Raw genomic sequence first — 19,299 nt, 5'->3', positions numbered from 1 at the left:
AATGGATCTCGAGTTGCATCATTGTTTTCCTGCTGGAGCATTGCGTCACCTGACGACGCCTACCTTCGTGTCCACGACGCAAATTGAGATGTCGGTCTTCACGTTGGACTTGCATCCGATCAGCAGTGCTGCGTGGTTGGTGTCGTGGAAGTGAGTCCAAGTAGAGGAAGCCGTGGCACTGTGTACGTATTCCAAACGCATCGTCGTCTCTTCATTGCCGACTACGACCGACAGGCTGGTAGTCATCGACTGAGTGGCGACGTGATGGAGGGGGATGCACTTACGGGGTCGGGCCGACCATCGACGCTACTACATTATTATTCGGACGTGTGTGTTCATACTCTCCGGACCAGGAACGCGGAGGCGACTACATGTACAGCTACTACTAGACTCCATAGAGAAGGGGTGTACCCGCGGGGCGCTGCTGAGCTCGACGACTCGATGACGATTCCACTGGGTGACGACGACGACGACCCGACCGCGCTGCTGGCTCTGACGTAGCCCGGGACCATGTCTGCAGCGCTCGCATCTCGGACGGTGAAGTCGATGGCGTCTTCGAACGTCTCGTACGAACCGTTGGGCAGCCGAACGTCCACGCTGAGGTCCTCGTTCACGCGGATGGTGGTGTTCTTGAGCGCAGCGTCCAGATTGGTCTCGAACTCGGCGTAGAGCTCCGAGCTGCCGTCGTGAGGCACGCCTGCAGCCTTGGCGAGGTCGACTTCGTACCGCCAGGTCAGAAGCTCCTGGAACACGTCGGCGGATGGGGCTTCGGCTTCGAGACCTTTTGCGAGATCCACGCTGATCTTCAGCAGCGTCTCCACGGCACTGACAAGGGGCATGCCGCCGATGGTGCACGCTGAAAAGTTGGCCTCGATCACCACGACGAACATCGCGATGCAAGCGTCCGACTCTGCCATGCCCTGGATTTGAACTTGCGTCGGGTGCTTGCCCTGGTACGGGAAGATTTGGTAGTCCGAAGCCGACACACACAAGTCGAAGGCCGAGCGACAGTTGGTGTACAATGTGTAGACGTTGTCCACCTCGTTCTCGCTGCACTCTGCGCTAGCGACAGACTGGAACGTCGATGAGTCTGACCCTGGATGCGCGATGGAAACGTCGCCGCCGTCGGTCTTGGAGTTATCATGGCTGCTGCTAGATCCTGAGAGGTCTGACGCAGCGTTATCGCTATTGCTCGTACTTGTGCTCTCCTCCAAGCTGATCGACGTCGAACCTGCGCTCGCTGCGACTGGAGTGGCAGTAGCAGTGATTGACTGCCTCGCGCCTTGAGATACCTCACTGGGCTGGTCCGATTGTGAACTGGTCGCGTTTTCAGTCTCAATCGCAGCTAGAGGCGTCGTGGCTGGTGCTGTCGTTGCAGTCACTGCTGCCTCGGTCGATGCTGTGACCGGTGTCTCAGTCGGAGCCTGTGTAGTCATTGTCGGTTGCTTGGTCCTTGTCGACTCGGTCACCACTGGCGCAGTCGTTGTCGGGAAGTCGATGGAGGACGAGGACTCGCCTGAACTGGAAGCGCCGGCAATGCTACTAGCTGTCACTGCACTCTCGGTCAACAGGACAGGCGACGAAAAATTCACCGACGCGACTCCTGTGGTCACCAGCGATTCCTCCTCTGGTATGCTGAGACTCGAGTCGTTGCAGTCGGACTTGACGCCATGGTTGACAAGCTCCGCCACCGCCACCAGTAGCAGAACCATCAGTGAGAAGAGCTGCTTCACCCGCATCGCGACTGCGTTGAAGCTGCTCGTTGGACGGAGAAAAGAGGAGTGCGACTTGGACCCTATTGATAAGTTCAGGATGCCTACATCACCAACGGATGGGCCGATGCATTCGATCAGGGAAACCTGATCGATGATCGGCCTTCCCATGGGCTCGTCGCTTACGCTCGGGGCATACAGGCGTCAAGACGGGACGAGGAATTTTGCACCACCGAGAGTCTTGAGCGTTGCCTTGAAGGTGTCGGACTGACACCCTGTCGGAGGGAAGTGATGAGGAGAGCACCAGCACTCCTTTTCCGTCTGCTGCACTAACTACATGCCCGACCCTCGACTGGGCTGGACAGGCATGAGAGTTGAGGGTCATAACCACCGAACTCATGGTGAATAATAACGGAGCCCTTTGTTCAGCGCTTGACCCCCAGCTGGCATGGGATATGAACGAGCTTGGATACACCAGTCTGGTTCATCATACATGTATTATGATCAACCGCTTGAGCCTCAAGCGGTTGGTCCCTGGGACCATCGGACTGCTCGAGTCGTGAGATTGGCTTGTGGTGCAGGAGTAACTTGCGCGTACGTACACGTACTGTGATCTGACGCTAAAGAGCCCTGTGGAAGGCCTGCAAACTCGGGAGAGGAAGGCTTACAATGTATCCGTCCGACTTTCTTTCGAGCTGGCGTGCTCACATCGAGCTTCGCCATGCTTCAACATACAGTGTATATTACTAGCTTCAACTGAGGGGAATACTGACACCTAAAAAAATAAGAGCGCGGTTCCAACACCCCCGCATATTTTAGTTTAGAATATTTTACGATGCCGATTCTGCGATTCGCTGCACGTATTCAATGACAGCGCGCCAGTCTCCTTTCCCACGATACCATTAACAGGGATGTTCGCGTTGCCCCCAGCTCGACAATCCAGAGTCTGGATTTCAGACCCCGGCTCCAGCAGTTGTAACCCGACGAGAGTTATCAGTGTTGTCATTTTATAGCCGTTATCGCGATTTCAATTTCTACGATTTTTGATGCTGCTTCGGCGTCGACACAACACTAAGAACTCGAGTGTTGGTTCTTTGGTCCAGCATTACACTCAAGGAAAGGTTTGTGACTCATTACTGCCAAGCGGGCCCCGAGAGACGAAGTCATCGCGAACGCATTGCTTGCCGGTGCGATGTCGTGAGGCTCCTCCGCCAAAGCGCCGCTACCGGCCCGGTAGTAGCGGATACGCGGACTAGCCTCACGCACCTCAGTATGTGCGGAAGCCAGTTCCACCTCACCGTTTAGCTCGAACTGCTTTATTGAACTCGTGCTCAGTCTCAGTCACCGATTTATGCTATGGATAGTGTGGAATGAGTGGGTTTATCAACAAAAATTCGGGTCGAGTTTTGAACATCGACAAGTGTATTGGCAACACATTTTGTACTTATTATGATGGAAGCTGCGATTAGCCAGCTGGCTGGGTGGTCACTGCGACGTCCATGAGGAGAAAAGATCACAGTCCGAAGTCACTGCTTCCCTAAATTGAGATCGCAGAGATTCCGAAAGGCGTATCGCAAGACCGTTCGGTGCACACCTGAATCATTTGATGCTTTGTGCGCGATGTTCGAGCCCGTGACCATCAAAAGGATGGATTACCTGGATCAAATCAAAATATACCTTTGACCACGGACTAGCTGTTTTGCTTTTAAAAACAGTTGTCGACTTTTGTTTGGACATGATTTCACGACTTTTTTCGCTTTCTGAAAAAAAAAGTTGTCAAGTAAAATTGCACCTACTTTTCCGTTTGGACATCACTCTAAGTGAGCTGTTGGATGCAAAATGTACTGTGCCAACGACGTTAAGGAGGTACAAGCGAGAAAGTGCAATCGCGTAGATCAAGTCAAGTAGCAGCCACTCTGCGGCCCCTTCAAGAAGGCAAACAACGGGGTTTTCAGCTTAGAGCATTTCAATTGATCAACAGGGGCTCATGTTCACTGCTTCCGTACGTTCGATAGCGTGTCAGTGAGTCCAGCTACATACTCTAAATGCTATCGAACAGCATTCAGTGGCATTTAATCGTTTTCCTCGATCAGAACCGTGACCAACTCGCGGAATTTACCATTCGGCAGCACCAGATCCATACCGAGGCTTTGGCATTGCTTCATTAGGGCGGCATTAGCAGATAGCCATATTTCCAACTGGTTTGAGAACTGCTGCATCTCGACAGCATCATCAGTGTCGCGTTTCTTGAGCCAATTCACTCGATTCATCAGCTTTGGACGGAGTGTCGCTACTTTCTTTACGCTTTGTTCAAGCTTGGCATAAAGCAGAGCTAACTTCCCATGCGCCTCGACGGGGTCCTGTACTTGAGAAGGTTGTCGCAAGAAACGCACCAGCTCTTGTCGACAACCCCGCCACTGGTGAGCCATCAAATCCGCAAGTACTTCATCACGTCGCAGTCTTTCTTTGGTTATCGCTGAAATAGCTTCCAGGATGTCCTCCGCCTTGTATTTCTTGAATTTGTTGATCATCATCGCTCTCTCGCTCATCGCAACGCTATCGAAAAAGTGTTTGTACTTGTCAGCCAGCTTGTCCATGATTGGATTGGCCTTCACTGGCCGGCGTTTGATTTCGCAATAATCTCCTCCGCTATACGCACGATATCTGCGTTTGGAGAAGAATCGACTGGCAGCTTAGGTTTGTCAGTACGATCAGCGTGTTTTGATGCATCGGCGAACATGGAGACGAAACAAGCGATATTCGCGGGTTTGACTCCACCTTGTAGACTTTGTATTTCTTGTACAGTAGAAGATCTTCAAGACGGCACACCACATCGCTGCTATGCTGATCCACGCACTTTCTAATTTTCTGCTCCAACGCGGAACTATGCTCCTGAAGCTTTGTGTCGATGTCAAACGCAAGTGTTTGCGGTGGTTGCACCTCCAAATCGAGTCGTGGCCTCTTCTCGGGATAACTTTCCTCGAGACGCCTTGGCCCCTCTGATGCATTTCTCTTGACACCCAAGCGATCGTCCTCGTTAGAGCTGATCTCCCGGCTCGAGCTCCGACTTCTGCTTGTTACACAGCCGATACTCGGCTGTTGAGAATAATGGTCCTGGAACTGCTGAACATGGCCCTGCTCGTTGAGAATATGGATGTGCTCTAGAGCCCTGCTGTACGCAAAGCATTGTCGATAACGGTGTTCTTCCTCTGGATCGTGCTGTAATAGTGACAAGGATACCCGCTTGTTGGCAAGCCACGTTCAAAGTTGATTTCGAACGACGCGAAGGACTCACGCGGTCTCAACACCGCAGCAATCGGTTTTAGCTTTGCGCCGGTGAACATGGGTCCGTTCGGTCCATACTTCTTCACATCCGCCATGAACTCAGTCGCGGTCATCACCTTGGTCTCCAGCAGTTCTCTCCGACTGCGCGTTCCTCGATATTCTGTACCGCCGTGAAAATTGTGATATCTATCAGACGATGGGCTGATAGCAACAGGATCCCCCTCAATGGCATTTGCAGCTGGTCGGGGCAGCGTAGCATCTTGCAGTCGACGCAGCTCCCAGGCCCTCGACTCCGCGAAATCCATCCGGAAACACCACTGTACCATCGCGTCATGCTGAACCAGCTTCAGGTCCACGTTCCTCCGCTTTAGGCGTCTCTCGAAAGTCTCCTCGTACTCATCCACAGTTTCCCCCGACTTGAGCAGAATGGGGATCGGCTTCTTCGAATACTTACTACCGTCTTGTGCCACCTCATCCTCTTCGGCGAGGAACTCCTCGAGCGTCATGATTCGACTTGCCAGTAGTTCCGTGTGGTGCCTCTCGCCGTGATGAATTGGCATGGCGTTGCTGGGTTCCTAACTGAACAACTTGCTCGCTTGGTGCTTAGAAAGATGGGGAATGAAGTGGCAACAAACGTCGTACAGGCGCTCAGATGCCTGTTCGAAGGTACCGACGGACAGGACCACTTCATTGTCTTCAATGGCATTATCAAAGAAGGCATAAAGATGAATTCCTAGCAGAATCACATCGATCAAACGATGTCACTAAGCTGCCAGAGGCAGGGAATCCTCACTTCTTTGAGTGAGGGCACGGCTGCATCGCGAGTCATCGTTGCGCCGCAGCAGTTTAATGCTCAGTGTTTGGCACTGGTTCTAAAGTTTAGACTCTAAACTTTAGAACGTGCTCTCAACTCAGCTGAAGCCCTGCACGCCAGCTGATGGAGATCTTCGACTCGATGCGCCTGGGGGCCCGGTTCGTTGCTCAGATCTTTCAGCAAAATCTTCAGCTTTACGTGCAAGGGCAGTAGTGTCCCGTCGATTCGCTCCAGCTCACCGCAATTCAGTGCCAGCCGCTCGTGGGCTTCTTGGTCGGCTGTACTGTCGTCATCAGAGAGATGAAGCACCTTATCCAGAATCGCCTCCTTTCCGGTCCACTCGTGAGCCACCACTACAGCCAATGCGGTCTCGCGGTGTTGCTTCACCTCGCGAATTGACGTCACCGCCTCTTCAATCTGGATGAGGTGGTACGAAGCTTCCTCCTGGTCATTAGTCTCTGCTGCCTTGACGTAGGCCACCAAGTCCTCTATCGCCATTTCATTCACTAATATTTGCTCAGTGAGTCGGATGTAGTTTTCACGAAGCCGCAGCTTCAGTGGGCCTTTATCGAGTTGTGCCAATTCACAGGCGATTCTCGATGCGGTGTCTAGAATGTCCGCACAGTTCTGGTTCTCACTGGTGATTCCAAGCAAATACTGGAGTGTGTGAAGTCGACCCAGTGTCGTCGAAAGTAAGTTCTGCTTCCTCAGCTCCTGACTCCACAAAATCACTGCAAAGGTCAACGTGATTCGCCTGCGGCGCTACCACTTCTTGCGTTGACAGAGTGACTGAATAACTCGCGTCTTCATCTTGAGAAATATCCTCCACCGGTGATCCAAGTGACGAAGAAGACACAGTACGTGATATATCGCTTGCCTTGACTTCGGGTCTGCCGTACAAATACATAACTTCCTTTCCAAGGTCCTGGAAAAAGCAATTCGCCACATCATCCTGATGGTCCGTCTCCAAGGGCTCGCTCTTAGTGTCGTGGTCGTGGCATGGAAGCTCGACGTCTTCCGACCGAGGACGTGCTGACACTGCGTTCGACGTCGCGTGGCCACCTGAGCGATCACTACCACGCCGATAGCAGCTGGGCCGCGGCCACTTGTCACGACTATCACCCGCGTACTTCTTGTACGCGTACTCGTCGTTCATGAAGCTCGAGAGCTTCCTCTTTCTGTCCCAGTCCTGGCCGTAGTCGCGGCTCCTGAACAGACTTGGGCTCCAGCTGCGCGGACGCTGGCGCGATTTGTTCTGCTCCTCCCACGCCTTCCGGCGCAGGCGGGTGTACGCGTAGCACTGCCGATAGCGGCGTTCCTCCTCGGGATCGTCCTGCAGCGTCTCCAGCGTCAGGCCCTTGAAGCGCAGCCACTTGTGAAACACGGACTCGTACTTGCCCAGAGACTCGTTTGGCCTCAGCACGATCGGAATCGGCGCCAGCGGGTCGTGGGGGTTCATGTAGCCATTGGGGCCGTGGCGCTCCACCGTCGCCCGGCACTCGACGGCGGCCATCACCTGCGTCGCCAGCAGCTCGCAGCGGCTGCGAACGCCCTGGTACTTTGGCGCCACCTTCTCTTCTCTGGCCTTTAGCGCACTGGCCGTGCACTGGGCCACTAACGGCGTTGCTTCTTCTCTGATCCCCCCCCCTCCTCCTCGCTATCGGACGCCTCGCTCGGAGGCGGCTTGGTTGCTCTCTTCTTCTGCTGCTGCAGCTGCCAGGCGCTCAGCGCCGCGAAGTCTGAGCGTATGAGCCGCTCCGCTTGAGGCCTCCTTCTCCTCAGCCACTCGAGGTCGACGCCCCCCTCGACCAGCCAGCGCCTGAACAAGGCCTCGAACTGGTCCACTGGCTTGGAGAGCGGCTAGCGGCGGCCCTGCATGCTGCTGCCTCGAGCGGAGAATGCGGAATGAGATCGCCGGAACGACCATCACTCCTCTCCAACTTCAACTTACGCCTCCGTCTCATTGGTGCTCATGACATTATTTGAGACCGCGTCAAACAAAAAAATGCTTACGGACCTAAGTACGAATCACGCTTTAACCGCATGAATCGAAAGAACTCTGTCTTGTGCTCCTTTTAAGCTACTGATCGTTATAAAATATTAGAACTCGTGGAGTTACATCGGTCAAAAAAAATATCTCCATTTCCGGACCCCGAAATCCGGGACTTTATTTGGGGCGTGTGACCTCAATATGTTTCAATTTTAGCGTATTGTATATTGTCGGAACCATCGTGTAAAAACCAATCGAATTAGAGTTGTTTATTGCTTTCTGCGAGTGTTTTTAACTTTTAATTTTTATGTCCGGTTATGTACGAATTTTGATTGGTCAACTTTAAACGCGATTATCTCGATAACTCCAAATGGTGGCTAAGCATCTTTTTGTTTGCCGCGGTCTCATTTGGATCGTGTACGCTCGCGAGTCTTCTACATGCATCGCCGTCTCGTTCATCGCGATCCGGTCGGCCAGTCGAGTGTTTTTTTTCCTCGATACACTGCCTCCCAGAGTCGGCACTAGTACTTTTCACCGATTTCTCCAGCGTTTTAGTTGCCGATTGAACGACATCTGCGTTTCGGTGCTGAATGTCGGCATCCGTAGCCTCCGTCGGAATTACTTCAGCTACTTGAGATGATCTTTCATCGCACACCGAGCTATCGGTCTTTTCAGTGTTTTCAATTGCCGCAGATGTCGCCGTGTCGGTCGAGTTGGCTACGGGACCAAGGCGCACTTTCAGCTCTAGGCCTTCAAACCGGCGATCCACCTGAACCGATCACTGCGTCGTGGACTTGACCAGTTTTTTCGCCCATTCAGGCAAGGAGGGGGTTGTCTGCGCTTCAGCATGGTCATCAGCAAGCCTCAAGCATTTGTCGCGTCGATCAACTCTGCCGTAACTAAGCTCCCTCGAAGCGCTACTCTTGCTTCTCTTCCGGCGTTCAGATCCATTTCGACTGCTGCTCTCACGGTTTTGTCTGTCCCTCCGACTTCGCGATTGTTGGTGAGCAAAAAATGGATGGATAGGAGACACGCTAGGATGCCAAATCTACATACTACTTCGAGTAATAATATATGAATTCGCTGGTGACAAGCCCATATAGTAAGTGCTATTGTTCATTCGCCACTCGGTAGAGAAGGCCATTACCGTCTATTTGTGCTACGCATAAGGGATCTCGAACGTGTTCAACCTGACTTACAAGGTTTACAAGAAGTTGTTGTCGACCCACCACTGGGTCTTGTAGTTGGCGCCGAGGATGTCCGTGATAGGCACCGGCTGCGTCAGCACTCCGCTGAAGTCCACGCGCTGGTTGGTTGCCGCACCAGCACCGCGGTTGTTGTACTCCTTGAAGTAAACGTTGGCGGTGTTGTTGTCACCATTCCACTTCTGCCATCCCTTGGGGTTGATGATGTTGCTCAGCTCGCTGTTTTGCCACACGACACGGGCGTACGGCTTCCAGGGGCGACCCAGGTAGGCCGACCCGGGGGCGCCAGTGCCGGACACACGCGCATTGTTGAAGACGTACTCGGACGGGTTGGTGTCGTTGGAGCGGCCGTTCGCAGAGATGCAGCCCTTGCCGATCGACACGATGTCGCACGACTCGAACCACGCCTTCGCATATAGACCGAAGACGAAGTCGACAGTGCCGCTGATGTACGACTTGGCGTAGACGCTGGGGCCCTGGTTAGCGTATAGCGTGTCCTGATAACCCGAGAAATTGCAGGCGTAGAAGCCGTAGTTGGCGCCGTCGGCCTTAGCGGCGATGGCCTGGCCAACAGCGCCAGCAGTGTTGGCCACATTGATGTTGTAGACCTTCACGTTGTCGGACTTGAGCAGCAGCGTTGCGGTGTAGTCGTTGCGGTTCTTGATGATCGATGCCGGAACGTCCTTCTGGGCCATGGCGTGGGTGATAGTCACCTCGTTGGCAGCGTATGAAGTTGTGTCACAGGTGTAGCCCTGCAGCACCACCGGGCCGTTCAGCTTCGGGAGCGTCGCTTGCTCCGGGTACACGCCCGGGAGCACAAAGACCGTGTGCTCCGCGGTGGTGTTGGGCACGTTGGCGAAACCCTCCGCAAAGGTCCGGACGCTGCCGGCGTGCGCACCCGTGGAGTCGACGACGATGGCACCAGCCGGAGGCGTGATACGGGCGTTGGGTCCGCTGCAAGCACCTTCGGCGGTGGCCACGAGTCCAGCAATTGCGACGAGGGGGGCCCAGATCTGCATTGTCCGTCGAGTTGGCTTGAGTAAGAATAGGGAAATCTCAAAGTGAGGAATTAGTCAGAGGACGGTGACAAGCAACCCGCGCTGTATCCCTCCCTGGTACACTTGGATTGGATTCGCCATGCTGTTCGTCTCCACGTGAAGCTGCATATCGCGCTTGCACGGCGAAACAGCTCGCGTAAGATACATGTGTGGCTCAAGAACCGCTCGACTTAAAGTTTGAGATCGTACACAGCATGTTGAACCTGATGGTAAGACTGCACGACCACCACTGCACATGTGTTACAGTATGCAGTGTAGTACTGCACATCGATGACACCGTGCCGCTGTGTTTCTGTCTTCGGATCAACGACACGCATTGAGCTCTGCACGTCGTGCCGATCAATCGGTAAAAATAGTGTGGATCTCTTCACCCAGGCTTGACAAGTATCGGCCTAACATTGACACACTCTCGACTGTAAGTCGGGCACACGGCAGACTGCGGAGTTGTGGTGGAAGGTCGTTTCTCATGCTGCGTAGCGAACACGTTCTAAGTTACGGTACGACCTGTCCTAGGTAAGAATCGGTCTCCTCAGGCAAGAGGACAGGGAGACTACACAATAGTCTGTCTTTCCTCTTACATGCATTACTGTAAATATCCTGAGATAAGTGTTCGGTAACCTTCTGTCGCTCCGAACATCAAAATGGCATGGTCTTCAGGAAGGCGCAACATTGTCAGCTGCGTACAAGTAATAGTCGAGCGGAGTGTAAATGTACATGTACATACTGACTGTAAAACAAAAATTTCGCGTTGACAACTAACTACACACCACACCCTTCGTTTTACCCACATTAGGATGTAATACCCTGTCAAATCAGACCTGAATGAGGAATCCGACATGGTAGTACATAGGGAAATTCTAAATTACGCCGTAATTTTGAACTGATTCCAGAACGTACTGTACTTTACATAGCCCGTCAGGCGTACTTAGCGGGAGAGCGTACTATTAATTAATAACAGGTAGCGCCGTGACAATAAGGTAACCAGCCAGCCACGGAACGCGTAGACCAGAGGGAACCTCTATGAAATGAAGTAGTAGGGCGCTCAGCGAGCACCCTGCAACCGCGCACTCTCCTCTCCTGAAAGGAGTACGTCTTCACCGTTGTCGCTGTCGATGAACCGTTGGCAAGCGCTTTGTCAGCTTCCTGTTGTGTATTCTTAGAACGGTACCTTGATCTCACGAAGGCTGCGAGCCATCTTACCGAAGGGATTGCAGAAGTAATATACAGTGGTGTGCATTCGATCTGTGTGCTTGTTTAAGAGTTTTATCACAATGTACGTTTGGTGCACGCAGTCTTCTCTTATGGTGATAACAGTTCTCTACGGGTGTGTTTTCTAATTAGTTCAAAATTACGGACGTAATTTAGAATTTCCCCATAAATTAAACCTTGAAGGGGGTAGAACGAGAGACCCCACCCTGACGGACATAGTCGGAATCACCATCTCGAGCTTTTCGCTTTGAGACGGTTCGCGACGCGAACTTGTGGCGCGACTTCGGGCCGGCAGTCACGTGACCGTAATCGTCGTGTGCCCGTGGGTGCAGAGTTATCTTCACAAGGACAATATGCAACCTGATACGGCTGTATTGAGCCGAAACACGAATTGGGCTTGAGCTCTCGTCAACAGTGAGATCAGCCCTTCCAGTGCTGACAGCACTGTGTTAGATTCCGTCGTTTGACACTGCATTTCGTAACTGCGTACAGAAGTCTTGCATCTGTTTCAAACTTGGTGCTCTTCAGACGAAGTTCATGACTGCTTCCCTCCGCACACTGCACCTAACGAGCATCCTCCAGCAAACGCCTTTGCGACAACGCAGCTACCAGGTTTTCGACAGATCCTTGAGCTCCGGAATCCGATGTTTGGACGCGATCCGCTCGCTTTCACCCCGCTCAGTTGCAGTCACGACTTTCTCGTTCTGCTCCAGTTTCCTGTTTACATGCCAGGTCTTCTCGGAGGGAGACACCGTTTCATCTCCGTTCATGAAGAGGACAATGCTCTTCAGATCTTCTTGTCTGCCCCCACCACTCGCGATTAGAGCCGTCAGAACGCCATCGCGACGCTTTTTCTTCGTGTCGATCTCCGTTTCCAGTTCTTCAATTTTATCCATTTGATGGGCGGCCTCTGTCTTATCGTAATTGGTCTGACGTTGAATGTAGTACGTAGTAGAAGTCCTTGATTGCCGTTTCGTTCAGCACGATCTGGTCCGTCATGCGCATGTACTCGTCGACTAAAGCGAATTAGCGTGCAGGTGTTAGAAGAAACGTCCACGGCTAGGCGGCTACGATGGCGAAGACCGAAGGTCGGATCCACCCTGCCTATTTATTGAGGAAGAAAGATGGAGGATGAAGTAGAGCGAGGAGAGTGTTTACAGCTGCCCGGAGCACTATTATTCTCAGCTGAAAAATGCGTTAATAGTCCTGGAGAAAGGGAATACTTGCGGCTCCCTATCCCCACTCAGTATCTCCTCGGATGACTTTGAGACTCCACAATCGAATCCACAGTGTTGTCAGCCGCCATCCTTCAACTATCGTTTCAGACCCTCCGTCTGCTTCAAGGCAAGAATATCAACTACATGTGCATGTAGTTGATATTCTTGAATCCCACATACTGGTACTGTATACATGTGTACATGGGATGCCCAAGAGATAGTGAACCTACCTTTATGATCAACGGTGCAGCCACCGGGTGTTAATATCGTCGACGCTAGCGTCGTCGCCATGCTCATGCCTGGCAATAAAACCAATCAGCCAGCAAGCAGCCACGGAGATTCTTTTAATGGTTAATGAAGCGCTTCCTCAACCGGAGACACAGTCGTAATATACACTACTGCTTCATAATTTATTACGGAGCACGTAATTTATAATTACGTGGTAATTTACGATACGTATTACGGGACGATTTCCGAGACGGCTTCAAGGTGAAGTTTACGGGGCGACCCGTCAACTAACAATTGCATTCAACAACGAGTGGCCATGAAGTGAGTACAGTAGCTAGTCTAGAGTAGTACGAACTTTAAGTTACAATTTCACTTTTCATTTTGCCCTTTACGAACCCAACGTTACAGCTGGTCTGTCATCGAGCTCCTGCTGCACCCCCACCGCTGGTTCGACGGCGGACAAAATACTCCTTACATTGTGGATGCCAGCACGCGCGAGTATGCAAAACACTGTGGATAGCGTCGTTCCTCATCTGGGTTTTCCTGTAAGTCCGTAAAATTTACGTTCTTCGTACTGACCCCCCCCCCCCTCAAGTTCACATCATACCGAGATTCTCCGCTCCGGTTTACTTCTCATCATCGTGAGCGACGTGTTCCTTAGCATTAACCAGTCTTCGAACGTCTCCCTGTACTTTGCTGCTGTCTTTTGGGGCTTTAGCAGCACAGGAATGGGCTAGAAAACCGACGCATTGTATTTTCCAAATGACCGAGTTAGGTGGTCGGATTGGGTTCGTCCTCCACGATGGGTTCGTCAAGCGTCATGGCCTGAGTCGCCAGTAGAGCTTTGGACCACTCGCGCCAGTTTGATCGAACATGTCACCGGCGAATTCGAAATGGCACGTGGGGGACCCACTGATGATCATCCGCCGTGGTAGCTTCGTCTCCTAACATCAATACACAATACTGGGATAAGTGTGCCTGCATGGAAGCAACCCACTACTTGTATTCACAATCCACCCCTGCACTAGGATTCATAGAGGCAACGTTCAAGTGATGCTGCAGGAATTTCAGCAAGAGTTGCCGTCAAAAGCGTCAACATAGTGCCGTCGAAGTACAGTATATGCGTGATCTCTCATCGCCAAACGTCAAAATACTCCTGCGTAGTGATCGCATCTTCTCGTTTGCTGCTGCTGACTAACATTTGGCTGTCTATTCAAAAGGAAGGTCGTTTGAGCACTAGATGTCAGAATGCAAAGTGATTGATTTAGGTCCTTAGTTCGCGAACTGCGTGCTACTTCTAAGCCTACTGGATATTCCTGCTGGATACACTCTACTGGATTCCTAACTGGATAGAAGGTCCTTCAGCCAATCAGCGAGTGCCACGTAGATGCCCATCCTGTACCCACAATCTTGTACCCACGCGTCCCATCATCAGCGTCCTGTAATCCTCGTCCCATCATCAGCGTCCCGTAATCCTCGTCCCATCATCACACGAATGATGGCGGCACCACTGAGCGAAGGTCACACCGGTACCTTACTGGTACACCGCAGCTGGTCGAGGCGATCCCTTGACAACATTCCCACGCGACTCGACGTCGGCTGCGCCTTGGATCCCCAGCTTGTGTCGCAGAACTTCGAACTGCACAGAAGTGATCGCCTTCGTCATGATGTCGGCCAGCATGTCCTTCGTCGAGCAGTACTCCAACACCACCTGACCGTCTTCCACCTTCTCACGCACGAAGTGGTAGCGAATGTCGATGTGCTTGGTGCGCTTGTGGAACTCCGGGTTCTTGGCCAACGCGATGGAGCCTTGGTTGTCCTCGTAGATCTTGATTGCTTCATCGCTTGCCATTTCGCCGAGCTCGCGTAAAAACACCTTGAGCCACACCGCCTCCTGCGTCGCCTCTGACAGCGCCATGTACTCCGCCTCTGTAGATGACAGCGCCACCGTCCGCTGCTTTTTGCTCCTCCAGCTGATGCACCCACCGTTCATCATGAACGCGTAGCCGCTTGTACTTCTTCTCGATTCGATGTCACCAGCCCAGTCTGCGTCCGAGTAGCCACACACAGCTCCGCAGCCGTCACCCTTCGAGAACTCGATGCCATGCGTGGGCGTGGCTTGCAGATACCGGAGCACACGCTTGAGGGCTTGCCAGTGTGTGGGACACGGGTCGGCGGCGAACTGACTCAGCACGCCTACTGCAGCAGCCAGGTCCGGACGCGTCGCCACCATCAGGTACATCAACGCGCCGACAGCACTCCGATACGGCACGTTCTTCATCGTGTCTTCATGCTTGCAGCCACCCTCGCACATGTTCTTGGTCAACTTAAGTCCTGGATCCTGCGGCGTCTTCACGGGTTTGCTGTCCTGCATGCCGAACTTGCTCAGGATCGACTTGAGAAACTTGGTCTGCCGCATCGTCACCTTGCCGGACTCCAAGTCGTTCTTGATCTCCATGCCGAGGAAGTACGTAAGCTCGCCGAGGTCTGTCATTTCGAACCGCTTGCTGAGTGCGCGCTTGGTCGACTCCATCAGCTCGTCGTCGTTGCTGGCCAGGATCAGGTCGTCCACGTAGATGACCACGAAGATCATGCTGTGTCCGTCGCGTTTCACGTAGACGCAATGGTCGGACTCGCACTTGGTGAATCCCAGCTTCAGCATGAACTCGTCGATGGTCTTGTTCCACATGCGCGGCGACTGCTTCAACCCGTACAATGACTGCTTCAGCTTGCACACGTAGTCCGGGTGGTCTTCATCGACGTAGCCGTCCGGTTGCACCATGTAGATCTCTTCGTCCAAGCTGCCATTCAGGAACGCCGTCTTCACATCCATCTGATGCAGCTTGAGACCATACTTGGCGGCCAAACTCAGCACGGCCCGGATCGACGTGAACTTGGCCACTGGAGCGAAGGTCTCGTCGTAGTCGATGCCGTACTTCTGCGAGAACCCCTTGGCCACCAGACGCGCCTTGAACCGTTCGACCTCTCCAGCCTGGTTCTCCTTCACGCGAAACACCCATCTGTTGCCGATGGCCTTGCGTCCCTTCGGCAGTGGCACCACTTCCCACGTCTTGTTCTTGAGCAGCGAGTCGTACTCCGAGTCGCATGCTTCCTTCCACTTGGCTGCGTCGCTGGATTCCATCGCCGACTTGAACGTAGTCGGCATCTCTCCCACTGAATCCACGACGTACGCAGCCTCAAAATCTTGACTCTCTTGGGCCGCCGCAGACATCTCATCCAGCGTCGAACGTCCATTCTGCGGCGCATATCGCTTGGCCCTCGGCACCTCCACGGCTTCTTCTAGTGACTGCGTCCGCGGGTGTCGCTTGCTGCCGGGTTCGAAGTCTTCATCCCGCGCAGCCTCATCCTCACTGCCGTCCTCGTCCGATGGAGTCTCTTCATCCGTGGCATCTTCATCGTCTTCATCTGGAAGACCAATCACCACCTCCTTCGTAGCATACTTGCGTCTCCCACCGTCGAAGACGTCTTCCATGAACTGCGCGTCGCGGCTCACCAACACGCGACCGCTCTCGATCTCTTCAAACCGATACGCTTTCTCGTGCTCCGAGTACCCCAGGAACCGGCAACGCACCGACCGGGCGTCAAACTTGGACCGCTTCGCCTTCGGGACCAGCACGTACGCGTGGCAACCAAACACCTTGAGGTTCGCCAGCAGTGGCTTCTTTCCCGTCCAAACTTGGTGCGGCGACTTGTCGTGGCTAATGGCGCGTGTCGGACACCGGTTCCGGAGGAACGTGGCTGTCACCACCGCTTCACCCCAGTAACCCTTCGACAACCCGGCATGCTCCAACATGCAGCGCGCACACTCCACCAACGTCCGGTTCATCCGTTCCGCCACGCCGTTCAGCTGTGGCGTGTACGGCGGCGTGAACTTCTGCACGATACCACGGTCGCTGCAGAACTTGGCCATCTCGCGCGAAGTGTACTCGCCACCGTTGTCGCTCCGGAGCGTTTTCACACGCTTGCCGGTCTGCGTTTCAGCCAACGCAACGAACTCAGCGAACTTGGCGGCCACCTCCGACTTGTTCCGCATCAAGTACACCACACAGAAGTGCGACTTGTCGTCGATGAACGTGACGAAGTAGCGCTTGCCACCAAACGTAGACGTCTGCATGGGGCCGCACACATCGCTGTGAACCACTTCCAGCACCTGCTTCGCACGGTTTGGAGACGACTTCATGTAGCTCACTCGCGTTTGCTTGCCGAGTGAGCATCCGTCGCACAGCTCCCACTGCTTTACCGACGTCATGTCGATGCCAGAGCCGTAGCCCTTCTTGACGATGGCGTCTAGACCGCCATGGCCAATGTGACCAAGTCGAAGGTGCCAGAGGTACGACGTGGTGTCCCCTTTGCGATCCTTCGAGCTTGCCACATTGGCCTCGTCAGGCATCACCGGTGTCATGCTCAGCTTGAACAGCCCTTTGCCTTCGCGAGCGCCGAGCTTCCACTTGAGACCCTTCGTCTCCGTGAAGCACCCGTCGCTCTCGAACGTCACAGGCCCGACGTCCTTGGTGAATCTGCCGACGGAGAACAGGTTGCGCGACAACTTGGGGATGTGCCACACATTCGTGAGCACACCCTTCTTGACGCCGCGCGGGGTCTGCATCTTCATCACGATGTCGCCTCTCCCGATCGCTTGCACCACACCGTCGTCCGCGAGATGCACGTCCACCGGCGAGATATTCTTGTAGTTCCTCATGAACTTCTTGGAACTGGTCATGTGCTGCGTCGCACCCGAGTCGACCAGCCACACCTCATTCGACTTGGTGGTGTTGCTCCCACCACCAACCGAGAAGAGGAAGTCGCCAGAGTCGTCCTCACTCTGCGCGACGTTCGCTCGCTGCGGCCTCTGCCGCTCCGCGTTCTCGCGGATTCGCACAGGACACTTGGCGATCCAATGTCCTTGCTCCCCACAGTAGTGGCAGGCGCTGGCCTTGTTGGCGGTCGCCTGCCGTCCCTGCGCTTGCCGTTGTCGCTTGTCATGAACGCTTGGCCTTGACCGTGCGCGGCTCCGTCGACGCCGCCACCTTGCTCCTTGCGCTTCATGTCCTCATGCAGCAGCCGAGCCGTCACGAGTTCCCACGACAGCGAGTCGGCTCTCGACTCAACGCCGTGATGAGGAACTGGTACGACTCGCTGAGACTCCCAAGAAGCGTGATCACCAAGTCATCTCGCTGACCGGAGCGCCCACTGCGTCGAGCTGCTCCGCCAGAGTCTTGATCTTGTTGATGTGCTCCAGCACATCATCACCTTCCGCCATCATCGTCGTGAAGAAACGTCGACGAAGGAAGAGCTTGTTGGCCAAACTCTTCTTCTCGAAGTGTCCTTCCAGTTTTGACCATGCATCGTACGCATCCTTCGCCGACCGGACCAGCGGCAGCTGCGAATCTTCCATCGCGAGACAGATGATCGCCAGCGCCTTGCGAGACTTCCTCTTGAACGTCGTTTGGTCCAGCGTAGTGGCGCAGTGCTCCAGCTTGATCTCTCCACTTGTCACTTCCCACAGGTCTCGTTCCTCGAGCACCATCGCCATCTTGAACTTCCACGTGTGGAAGTTGGTTCCGTCGAACTTGTTGATGCGAGATGTCGTGGTCGAGGCGGCGTCCATGGCGAAAGCGTAGTCGGAGTCTTCAGCAGGGAAAACGGGGCTTGGGCTCATAACCAAAAGGAAGGTCGTTTGAGCACTAGATGTCAGAATGCAAAGTGATTGATTTAGGTCCTTAGTTCGCGAACTGCGTGCTACTTCTAAGCCTACTGGATATTCCTGCTGGATACACTCTACTGGATTCCTAACTGGATAGAAGGTCCTTCAGCCAATCAGCGAGTGCCACGTAGATGCCCATCCTGTACCCACAATCTTGTACCCACGCGTCCCATCATCAGCGTCCTGTAATCCTCGTCCCATCATCAGCGTCCCGTAATCCTCGTCCCATCATCACACGAATGATGGCGGCACCACTGAGCGAAGGTCACACCGGTACCTTACTGGTACACCGCAGCTGGTCGAGGCGATCCCTTGACAACATATTCATCCATCGCAGTATCCCATCCTCGACAGTATCGGCCATCAGCATTCGGACTCTCTCTGTTGATTGTAATAAAACCGAGGTCAAAGCTTGGCGTTCATCATCCAGTAGAGATCGAGACGACATAGCTGTCGCTACCATGTTTGGTAGTTCCTGCAACTCCTGGAATTAAGGGTCTCTATTCGCATCCGTCGCTTTGAATCAACTGAGTGGATTCTTCAGCTGTGAAGTATCTCCTTGCGTTTCTGCCCCAGCATTTTGTATGCAGCTACGAGATCGCTGTGTCGCCACTATTTTATTTTCAGTTGACTCCAGCAAAAGGTGACTCCGTTCGTTTCACTTATTTTTCCATACATGGGCGATAAGAGCAGCCAAAGCGACATCACGGCGCTGTATCTCTTGCTTATCGGTTTCTACCAAATCAATTATCCGACGCTCACTCTTGGAATTTTCAACTATTGCTGCTTCGTTTTCTTCAATTTTGCCACATGACTGAATGTAGCCCTTGGCCTGGTAGATTTCTGCGTTGGATTT

At 53.5% G+C, this 19,299-nt stretch overlaps 5 protein-coding genes across 5 annotated transcripts; all 5 read right to left on the bottom strand.

The window, feature by feature from the left end:
* Window positions 1–335: 335 nt before the first annotated feature.
* On the bottom strand, window positions 336–1,739 carry IUM83_03188 (Glutathione peroxidase; the record flags this gene model as incomplete). Its single annotated transcript, XM_067927174.1, has 1 exon — window positions 336–1,739. One exon carries the CDS (start codon window positions 1,737–1,739, stop codon window positions 336–338), a length of 1,404 nt encoding a protein of 467 aa, XP_067791667.1.
* A 3,134-nt stretch (window positions 1,740–4,873) lies between these two features.
* On the bottom strand, window positions 4,874–5,557 carry IUM83_03187 (uncharacterized protein; the record flags this gene model as incomplete). The annotated part of the gene is made up of 1 exon (XM_067927173.1): window positions 4,874–5,557. One exon carries the CDS (start codon window positions 5,555–5,557, stop codon window positions 4,874–4,876), a length of 684 nt encoding a protein of 227 aa, XP_067791665.1.
* Window positions 5,558–5,883: 326 nt separating this feature from the next.
* On the bottom strand, window positions 5,884–7,324 carry IUM83_03186 (uncharacterized protein; the record flags this gene model as incomplete). Its single annotated transcript, XM_067927172.1, has 2 exons — window positions 5,884–6,525; window positions 6,578–7,324. The coding sequence occupies 2 exons, from the start codon at window positions 7,322–7,324 to the stop codon at window positions 5,884–5,886; spliced, it is 1,389 nt and encodes a 462-aa protein (XP_067791664.1).
* Window positions 7,325–9,005: 1,681 nt separating this feature from the next.
* On the bottom strand, window positions 9,006–10,025 carry IUM83_03185 (Pectinesterase; the record flags this gene model as incomplete). The annotated part of the gene is made up of 2 exons (XM_067927171.1): window positions 9,006–9,225; window positions 9,328–10,025. 2 exons carry the CDS (start codon window positions 10,023–10,025, stop codon window positions 9,006–9,008), a joined length of 918 nt encoding a protein of 305 aa, XP_067791666.1.
* A 1,853-nt stretch (window positions 10,026–11,878) lies between these two features.
* Window positions 11,879–17,459, bottom strand: IUM83_03184 (Gag-pol Polyprotein; the record flags this gene model as incomplete). The annotated part of the gene is made up of 3 exons (XM_067927170.1): window positions 11,879–12,074; window positions 15,433–16,340; window positions 16,890–17,459. The coding sequence occupies 3 exons, from the start codon at window positions 17,457–17,459 to the stop codon at window positions 11,879–11,881; spliced, it is 1,674 nt and encodes a 557-aa protein (XP_067791848.1).
* Window positions 17,460–19,299: the final 1,840 nt, after the last annotated feature.

The sequence above is a fragment of the Phytophthora cinnamomi genome (genome assembly GCF_018691715.1).
Source record: "Phytophthora cinnamomi strain GKB4 chromosome Unknown Contig38, whole genome shotgun sequence".
In the NCBI taxonomy this organism is placed as follows: Eukaryota; Oomycota; class Peronosporomycetes; order Peronosporales; family Peronosporaceae; genus Phytophthora; species Phytophthora cinnamomi.
The sequence above is the reverse complement of the archived record's forward strand: the minus strand, read 5'-3'. Positions and strand labels throughout refer to the sequence as shown.